General features: G+C 32.6%; 1 protein-coding gene across 1 annotated transcript; it reads right to left on the reverse strand.

The window, feature by feature from the left end:
• Positions 1 to 1881: 1881 nt before the first annotated feature.
• LOC145585329 (serine/threonine-protein kinase SAPK2-like) lies at positions 1882 to 9747 on the reverse strand. Its single transcript, XM_081642035.1, has 9 exons — positions 9413 to 9747; positions 9164 to 9238; positions 8034 to 8135; positions 7671 to 7724; positions 7484 to 7576; positions 7144 to 7236; positions 6927 to 7031; positions 6713 to 6811; positions 1882 to 2358 (listed from the first exon to the last, which is right to left on the reverse strand). Exons 1-9 carry the CDS (start codon positions 9530 to 9532, stop codon positions 2089 to 2091), a joined length of 1011 nt encoding a protein of 336 aa, XP_081498161.1. The 5' UTR covers positions 9533 to 9747; the 3' UTR covers positions 1882 to 2088.

Genomic DNA, 9747 nt, shown 5'->3' on the forward strand with positions numbered 1-9747 from the left:
AAAAAAAAAAAGTTCAAATAAGAACTAAACAAGCCCTTAATACATTACTTTTTAAAAAATATTGGTATTAATTTAGTAGTGCATGACAAAATTACGCTAATTAGTATGGAGTATAAGTTTTTCCTTTGACAGAAGTATTATTAATGTTATATATTCATTTATTATAATTTGGAAAATGATAAATATAGCCCTTACGATTGAGTTTGGAAGGCTATCTCTAGAAAGTCTTATCATGTTTCTGGCTCTGCTCTAAGGGCTATGTATAGGGTTGAAACTAATTTATATCTATACTTAGTCTATACTTAGTATTTAAAAATACAAACCACAATCATTCATATGCCACATGTCTTCACAACTTACTCATATGCCACATTGCCACATGTCTTTACAACTTACTCATATGCCACATTGCCAGATGTCCTCACAACTCACTCATATGCCACATGTCACTTCCCTTGCCTTTTTAATATTAAAAATAAATTAAATGTATGACGTAATGTTAAAGTCTTTATGTATTCCGTAACTTGCAGAAAATGAAGTGTTTCATTTCCACAATGATAAAATAAAGTTGAATTAATAGTATACATTACATAAACATATGAAGTATAATAAAAATAGTCTTTTTATCTCTTAAACTTAAAATACTTAGCTTAAACTAATATGATATTTCATAACTCACAATATTCATGTATATATACAATATACCTAACAAAAGTCCTTTGTCTTCTTCCACAATTCTACCCTCGCTCTTTTTTTATCTTATAAGTTTTCAGTATTCACAGCTTCAATCATCTCAATAGTCATGAAACAATAACTTTGTAGTTTCAACTATTGAAAAGCATACATACATATAAAAATAACCTACGTTTATAACCCGTGCATTGAACGGACTAAAAGACTAGTTTGATTTAAAACCGAACCAAACCACAAACCGAACCGAATTAGAAATATGGTTCGGGTTTTTTTTTTCTAATGTGGTTTGATTTGGTTTCCGAATTAGAGTGGTTCGGTTTCGGTTTTAGAAATTGAAAAACCGAAAAAAGCGAAACCAAACCGATTTTTTTTTTTTTTTGTTGTAATGTTGAACAATTTTTTTTTGGGATGAAGTGTTGATTTTTTTTTTTTTTTTTTTTTTCCAGATTGGCCTTGTAACTTTGAATTAGCACTTCTTAAGGTTGTTTTGCTCCTATTATGCTACTGTTATGTTGGTTAATATGATATTTCAGTTTGGTTTATATAGTTTGGAAGCCCACAAAAGTTGCAAATTAAGGCCCAAATAAACAAGGCCTAAAATATTCGGTGTAGTTCAATTTTTTTTATTTAAAACCGAAATTTATATGGTTTGGTTTGATTTCAAAAGTAAAGTGGTGCGGTGTGGTTTGTAAAATTCAAAAACCGAATTAGAGTGGTTCGGTTTCGGTTTGGGCTTAAACCAAACCGAAAACCGAACTTTCAACCCTAGCTATGTATAAGAAGCTAAAAAAGGAAATATTGGGGATAGATCAACATTTATCACACCGATATGCGCGTGATTTTGTCATGAATTCCCAACTTAATTTCATTTTAGGAAGTATATTTAATGCTTATACATAACCATATATCATTGCCCTAATAATTTTTAGCTCCTTATATATGTAGTCCATCCCATGTATTGCATTTTCCTTTATTCATAATTTTTTTTTTTTTTGAATAAACAAGTGCGGCTAAATCTGAAGGGTGTGGTTAGATCAATAGGTTGGCCTCTTGTTCCATTAAACATTCAGATCAACTCATGAGCTGGTTCATGTGTGGTTAGATCAATGGGTTGGCCTCTTGTTCCACCACTAATCTGCATCACCAATAAGAAAACAAAAATAAAACCGAGTTAAAACGAACTGAGTATGTGACAATTGAGTATATTGATGATTAAAATTATAGCTGAACTTGGTTCCATTGGCATGGAAATTACACATAGTGAACGCGACAAATATATATTGCCTCATTTGGCCATTTTCTTTGCACGACACTCATGCTTGCTTACTCATGAGTGCGAAAGAGTATGATTTACATATGATACATTTTTGTAACACTGTAAATAATTTATCATAATCATACAAATTCACCGCTACTTTCCATGTAATCAAGATCTACATCTGCATCCAAGTCATCAAAATCCATGCTACCACAATCAAGTAGTCCGCTTGTAGTATTAGGTGGCTGAAGAGGTTGTCGTGCCTCCTGAATTACAGACAATATCTCTTCGACGCTCTGGGGTGGTTGATTAATATCATTGCTTTGCCAACTTCCACCTTCTCCGAGTTCCACTGGTAAGTTTTTCAAAAACCAAGGATGGTTTTTTATTTCTGGAATTGTTATTCTCTGCTCAAAGACCCAACATCAACTCAGTTAGGTACGTTTTTATGTAATTTTTGCTACAAATTGAAAGATAGAGAGCGAATAAACAAAATAAATTTGAGGATGATTAAAAATGAAGATGAAGTATCAAACAACGATACAACAGTCTTAACAGCTTCCACCGTGAAATGATCAGGGAATGAAGCTGGAACTAATGATCCAACAACTTATTGCTGTACAGTGTACAGGATGCAGAACCTATGTTCCACACTCCCACCTCAATCCTAGCAAATAATTCAGAATCTTCTTTCTAAATGTATGAATCTAGTTTAGTTTATTTTTGGTTAAAAATTATTACGTGTGTATATTTATCAAAAATCTTATTCATATATATTATTGCATAATTTTACATAATAATATTATATTATAATACTTAATTTTATTGAGTACTACATAATCTTTTCTAAAGATAACACATGTTCCTATTTTAGTTTATATAATTTTTAATCTTTTTCTAAAAATAACACATGTTCCTATTTTAGTTTATATAATTTTTAGGATTGTTTTGAAAATAACACCACATATTTTGAAAAAAATGGATTATAATACCACATTTTCTCGAATTTTTATTATGACACCACATAAAAATCAAAAAAATAGATTTCACCACCTACTAACGGATTCCATCCAAGAACCGTTAGTGGGGCTCACTTTTGACACATGTCACTAATCTATTGGATTAAAAAAAATTAATTTTTTTTTTTTAAAAAAAAGAAAAATCCTAAAATGCTAAACCAGCCACCACCGCCGGTGGGTTCCCACCACCGTCACCCAAACCTAACCCCCGAAGCTCCGATACCGTCGCTGAACCACCATCGTCACCATACCCTGCCCCAAAACCTCCGATACCGTCACCACACCATCGAAACCCCAACCTAAACTAGCCGAAACCCCAGCCCACACCGTTGCCGAACCACCGTCAGCCAAAACCTAACCCAACCCAGCCGAAACCTCCCAGCCACTTCGCTTCCTCCTTGAAAAACCACCCCTGTACTTCCGCTTCACCTTCAAATGGGTCGAGAACCACTTTCGAAGCCCCAGCAGGGTCGATTTTGCGGTGAGGCGACGACATGAGTGGTTTTCGGTGGTTCGTGGTAAGGGTTTGCACGGATTGATTGGTGGGATTTGCGCGGGGGGAGGGGGGCTGTGGTGGGTGGGGATGATGGGCGGTGACTTCGCCGGTGAAGGAAGGGTTGCCGGCGTCAGTAGGAGTCTCCGGCTGTGGAGTCGCGGCCGCCGGTGGTGGGCTAGTGGCTGGGTTAGGGTTATAGGGTGTTTTTCTTTTTCTTTTTTTAAATTATTTTTACCTATATTTTTTAAACCAATGTCTTATTGCCACGTGTCTATCTTGGATCCCACTAACGGATTTCATCCAAATTTCAGTTAGAAGGTGCTGAAATCCAATTTTTGGATTTTTTTTGTGGTGTTATAATCAAAGTTTGAGATTATGTGGTGTTATAATCCATTTTTTGTAAAATTTGTGGTGTTATTTTCAAAAAAAATCCTAATTTTTATTTTTGGTTAAAAATTGTTACGGTGTATTTTTTTCAAAAATCTTTTTCATAAATATTATTGAATTTTTTTACTTAAGAAAATATTAGTAAAGTACTTATTTTATGGAGTACTATATAATCTTTTTCAAGTGTAAATAAACATGTATAAAATCTTTGTCAAATAAATATTATATCTTTAACAAAAAAACATATATTTTGATTTGTATTAGTTTAATATAACTTACAATGATTTGTTAAGAAATCCTAATAACGGTTTTTTTTTTTTTTCAAATATATAAATCCTATTGATAACTATTTATTATTATATTTATAGTTAATAAAAACTTTTATCCAACATATTAGTCAACTTTATATTACAATTTAGTTAAAAAAAAAAAGAAGATGTTAACTAATTGTATTTTTGAGGACAATGATGGTTATAGGGTAGAAATTCTGATAAGGAATAATCATGGAAGTAGTTCTTCCAACAAAAGGTAGAGATTGAGTATGAGAGAATTTTTTAGCTGCAAAATTATTGATGTCAAGAAAGTTATTTGAGCAGTTTTTGGCTAATGTCTACACTATAATTGAGGCTAATAGATTTAACTACATTCGAACACATCAAAAACAATTGAGGTCAAAATTGTATAAGAATTTTGCTTATGCAGTTTTGAGAGGAGACATTGATCCCTAATCTACAGAATTACAGACTGTCTTATCTTTGTCATTTACTAATAGTGCTAGATATATGATGCAAAATTTTTAGGATGTCATGGCTACATACATGTGGTATGGATATCCAGATCTATTTATCACATTTACATGCAATCTAAAGTGGCCAGAAATCACTAGATTTGTTCAAAAGATAGGACTTAGACCATAGGATAGGCCACTTCCTATGTAGGTTTTTTAAATAATAATATGAGGCATGTAAGTGTATATGTACCACCCTATAAGAAAAACTATAATTTTCATTTTTAATATAGATTTTGGTACTAATTTTATATGTGTGTAGTCAACCATTATAGGGTTACTTGGTTAGTGTTACAGGGGTTACCCAATTAGTGGTATAGTTGTTACTTTGTCAGTGTTGTACTTTGTTATTTAAGGGTTACTAAATAAGTATAATAAGATTCTATTCACTTCACCTTAAACTCTTAAAGATATAATATTTGGTAAAAATAATTTTAGCTTAGTATAAATAAGTTCAATTTAGTATATTTAATTTCAGTTTAGTAAAAAGCAATTACTTTAAAGAAGAAATATAATAGAGAAACAATAAAAAAATATCAACAAAAAATAATTTCAATTCAGTAAAATTAATTTTAGTTTTGTAAAAATAATTTAAGTTCTCCAAAAATAATTTAAATTCAATAAAAATAATTTCATTTAAGCAAATATAAGGTGAAGTGAACCGGACTTAGAAGTCACTCAATCAATATAATAGGGGTTAGTTTGTTAGTGTCATATGAGTTAATTACTTCGTTTTTTTTACAAGCGGTCACACAGTGTGACAAGCCGCACAGAAAATATGTTGTAGATTTTTTATATGTTGTAGATTTTTTTGCATCTCTTTAAAAAAAAGACAAATAATCAAACAATTAACAAGCCTAAACATCATTCTGAGATTAAAATTTTAGGAAAAAAAAAAAAAAATTATACTTCGTACTAAGCTTTTAATTTTAGACAGGTAAATTTTTTGTTGTAGAAGGTGCAATAGGTGTGTGGTGATGATCAAGTGAATTCATCATGTAATAAAATTAAGGTAGTAAGTGATGGGATCAAAAATCCTATTTTTAGAATTTTTCATGTTAAACGTTAAGTGTTTTTAGAGGCCATAGAGGAGAAAAATGATACGAAATTATTTGTGATATACGAAGTACAATATATAATGATCCTATTGTTATTATAATGGTAAACTTTTCCAAAAATATATTGAGTTAGAGGACAGAAATAGTCATTTAAAAGGCAAATTTTATATGTGGCAGGAGTTACTCGATCAAGGGTTACGTGAGAGGTTCGGTTAGAAGTTACTTAAGGGGTCAGTGAGGGGTTAGTTAAATACTCGGTCATGGGTTATTTAAGAGGTTACTCGGTCAGGGGTACTTGAGGGGTTCCGTCAGGGGTTAGTTATTCGGTCATTGGTTACTTAAGGGGTTACTCAGTGAGGGGTTACTCGGGTTACTATGTTAGGGTTTAATTTAGGGGTTATTAGGGGATTTCGGTTAGGGGTTACTCGGTCGTCATGGGTTACTTGAGGGATTCGGTTAGGGGTTACTCGGTCATGTGTTACTAAAGGGGTTACTCTGTGAGAGGTTACTTAGTCAGGGATTTAACTCGAGGGGTTTGGTCAGGAGTTACGAGTTACTCGGTCAGTGGTTATTTAAGAGGTTACTCGGTCAGAAGTAACTTGAGTAACCCAGACTGAGTAACTAGAGTAACCCCGGCCACACGGTGTTATCCTCCCATTTAAAAATGAGGTGGCCAGTGGTACAAGTAGAAATGAGGGAAAAAATATGACTTAATTGTTAGTTCACTGAGTTGAATTATTTTTCAAATCTTTCCATACAATTTAGGAATTAAAAAAAAAAAGGTTGTTTTCAAGTAGTACTTCGTATATCATTATTTTGAAAGTTAAAAATATATGATTAAGACATATTTATAAGTAAATTCATTATTACTCATTAAATCATTTTATATTAAAATTTTTGTGAAATGAATATGATTATCAAGATTTATAAGCCGTGCATTGTACGGGTGTTATACTAGTTTCAGACTATACAGTATTAGAGTCATACAAAATAAAAGATCAAAACATAAATTACCTTCTCAGGGTTGGCCACAAATATCCGAGATAGAAGGTGCCTGCATTCTGGGGATATAGGAATATTATCTGGGACCAAGTATTGTGCATTAAGTATCCGCTGTCACATTATATAGTCATATTAGGCCATAGGTCCAATTATCAGCAAAGAAAAAAGTGACAATGTTAATAATAAGTTAGATTCAGCTGCACACTATAATTGATGCCAAACTTACAACGAGGGCTTTCTTAAAGTTTTTTGGGTCAGTTGGATCTTCAAAGGGATAAGCTCCAACCAGCATGACATATAAGGTGACACCACAAGACCACACATCTGCAATCTACAATCCAAAAAAAAAAAAAAAAACACTAATGTAAATCTCTAAGGCTCAGAATAGCACCATTAAAAGGTAAACAAAACACAATTATACCAGTATATGAACTTCAAATTACCTTCCCATCATACTCTCTTTTGGATAACACTTCTGGTGCAATATAGGCTGGCGTTCCAACTGCAGATTTTGGTTGCGAATGCAACACTGAAGACTGCAAAGACAAGGCCATTGTAGCACCAAAAAAAAAAAAAATTTAGATTTGCAAGGTAGGGTAGCAAGTAGTTTGAAGAAAATACTGCACTATACGTCCATCAAGTTAGCTTCTTTCTAGTCATGAAGCATCCAGGTTGTGTGTCCTCTGTGACTAATAATCAGAATGCTCACCCATCCCTTAACAAGGTATTTGATAAGATTAGCAAATTTAAGAGGGAAGTTGAATAATACTCCGTAACATTTACCTTGGAGTAACCAAAATCGCATATCTTGACTCGTGGTGCAGCACTTCCATCTAAGAGAGTGTTTTCTAGCTTAAGATCTCTATGACATACTTCCTGCACAAAGAATCTCCTTTAGGATAATGACTGTAATGTTTATAAGCAGAGAAATGGAAAGTAAGAAGCAAGTAAAAGGAAGATCACAATATACCATCGAATGACAGTAACTAACTCCGGATATTAGTTGCTGAAAGAAAAACCTTGCCTGATACATACAATGAAAAAAGAGGAGAGAAGTGATTAGTTATGATATAACGTATTCACCCCTCCCCCCTATTTGGTGAGGTGAACATATTGAGACAAAAAAAATAGCTTATGTAAGGGAACATACATGATTATTACACCAGCATAAATCAGAAACTAAAAAAAAAAAAGCGAATATGAGGGGACATTTCAGTTACTCTTATAGTCATCCAACTAGTATGAGTTATACTTTGTTGTTTCTAATGAATGGATAAGTGGATAACAGTAATTCTTTTCTGAAAAATTCAACCACAAAAAGAAGGTTCAGTACCTCATCCTCCCTAAATTTACCAGCTTTACATATCCGTTCAAAGAGTTCTCCACCTGAAGCATATTCCATTACTATTGCAAGATGTGTCGGAGTAAGCAAAACCTGCAAGAGAAGTTCAGATCACATTGATCGTAAATTTCTACACAACATCAAGTCTAGAAATTGCAACCACAATTCCTCTTTTAACATATTTTCAAGCGAAATAAAAATTTGTTGATTCTGTTTTCACTAGAAAATTTCATTCCTCTAAGTGTAAGCCTGCAATTGCCTTATGCAGTAATCCCGTCATTCCAACTTTTTAAGCACTCGATTATTCCTTTAATTTGTATGCCAATCATGTTGTCCACATCAATTCTATACCAATGAGCACTTAACTTCCAAGAAAATGGTGCACTTACCCTACAACTGATTGGCCCAAAATTGATTATGGACATCAAGGAATAGATTCAGATGAGGTGCTGACACCATTTCCTCACAACACGAAGCATATTGTCAATGAAGGAACGACGAATTGAGTAGCTCTAATCGTAAGGTGCATTATTTGCTAGTATATACTATTACTAACCAAAAAAGCCAATGCTTGTTATTGACTAATAACTAATGTCTTTGTCATCCTCCACCTTACTTAAGTTCGTGGTTTGTCCACTAGTGCTTCTTAAGTTGCTTGTACGATCCAAATTATTTAGTCATTTATTCTCGACATAGTTTGTACTAGTATTTGGTAGTTGTTGACCAACCTTTTCCTTTCACTTACAATTTTTTAAGTCTAATAACAAGCCTAGCTTGAATGAAAAAAGCTACAATAAAACACATCAAGTCATACTATTACACGAGAAATGCTTGGCCAAGGATTGCCCCAATCTTTCGTCGATGTTTTTTATTCCAAAACTACCCTTATTAAATCGAAAATTTAAAAAAAAAACCGAAAACATACCAAAGTATCAAATTACTGCCACAATTTTAGTCCAATTCACAAACAAAGCTTGCAACAAACCACAAACAGCAACCGTTAATTAATTAATCAATTAAAAACTAACTAACTATTAAAACAGCAAGCTATTTTATCCTAATTAATTCCAGCATGATTAATTCATGATTAATAAAATGGTAAAAAAAATGAGTAAAATTACCTCTTTGAATCTAATAATATTGGGATGCTTTAAAGAGCTGTGATTCATTATTTCCCTTTGTACATGCTCATCAATCTACAACAAAAAATCACAAAAAACCGTCAAAAATCCTATACAAAAAATTTACCATTAACCCAGTCACCCAGATCAAATCACTCACCAAATTTACTTTTGAACATCAAAAAATTAAATTTTACCTACTTTATAAAATAAAAAAAATAAAATAAAATAAATTAAAAAAAAGCTGACCTTATGACCTCTTTCAATAAACTTAATAGCAAGAAATTCATTAGTCCACGTATCTTTAACAAGCTTAGCAACACCAAAATTTCCAGACCCAATATCTTTTACTATTTCATACCTCTCCATTTCTTTCCCAATCAAATCAAAATAAAATCACCTTCTTTTTCTTTAAATAAAATTATTTTTTTGGGTTGAGGAAGTTCTTGAGATTGGTAGTAGCGTGGGGAGGTTTTAAGTAAGATATATTCTGGGTTTATGAGCACATGAAGAGAGGGAAAACGACAAAGAGTAAACAAACTAGAGAGAGAAAGTTAAAATTGTTAAATGAGGAAATGATTTGG

Source organism: Chenopodium album, chromosome 16 (assembly GCF_948465745.1).
Source record: "Chenopodium album chromosome 16, dcCheAlbu1.1, whole genome shotgun sequence".
Lineage (NCBI taxonomy): Eukaryota > Viridiplantae > Streptophyta > Magnoliopsida > Caryophyllales > Amaranthaceae > Chenopodium > Chenopodium album.

Excerpts from the sequence above, each read along its gene's own strand:
- LOC145585329 (XM_081642035.1), bottom strand. The coding sequence starts at position 9,532 with ATGGAGAGGTATGAAATAGTAAAAGATATTGGGTCTGGAAATTTTGGT. Across the intron at positions 7,725-8,033 it reads GTAAATTTAGGGAGGATGAG|GCAAGGTTTTTCTTTCAGCA; the intron begins GTACTGAACCTT and ends TGTATGTATCAG. Across the intron at positions 7,237-7,483 it reads GCGATTTTGGTTACTCCAAG|TCTTCAGTGTTGCATTCGCA; the intron begins GTAAATGTTACG and ends TTGTCTTTGCAG.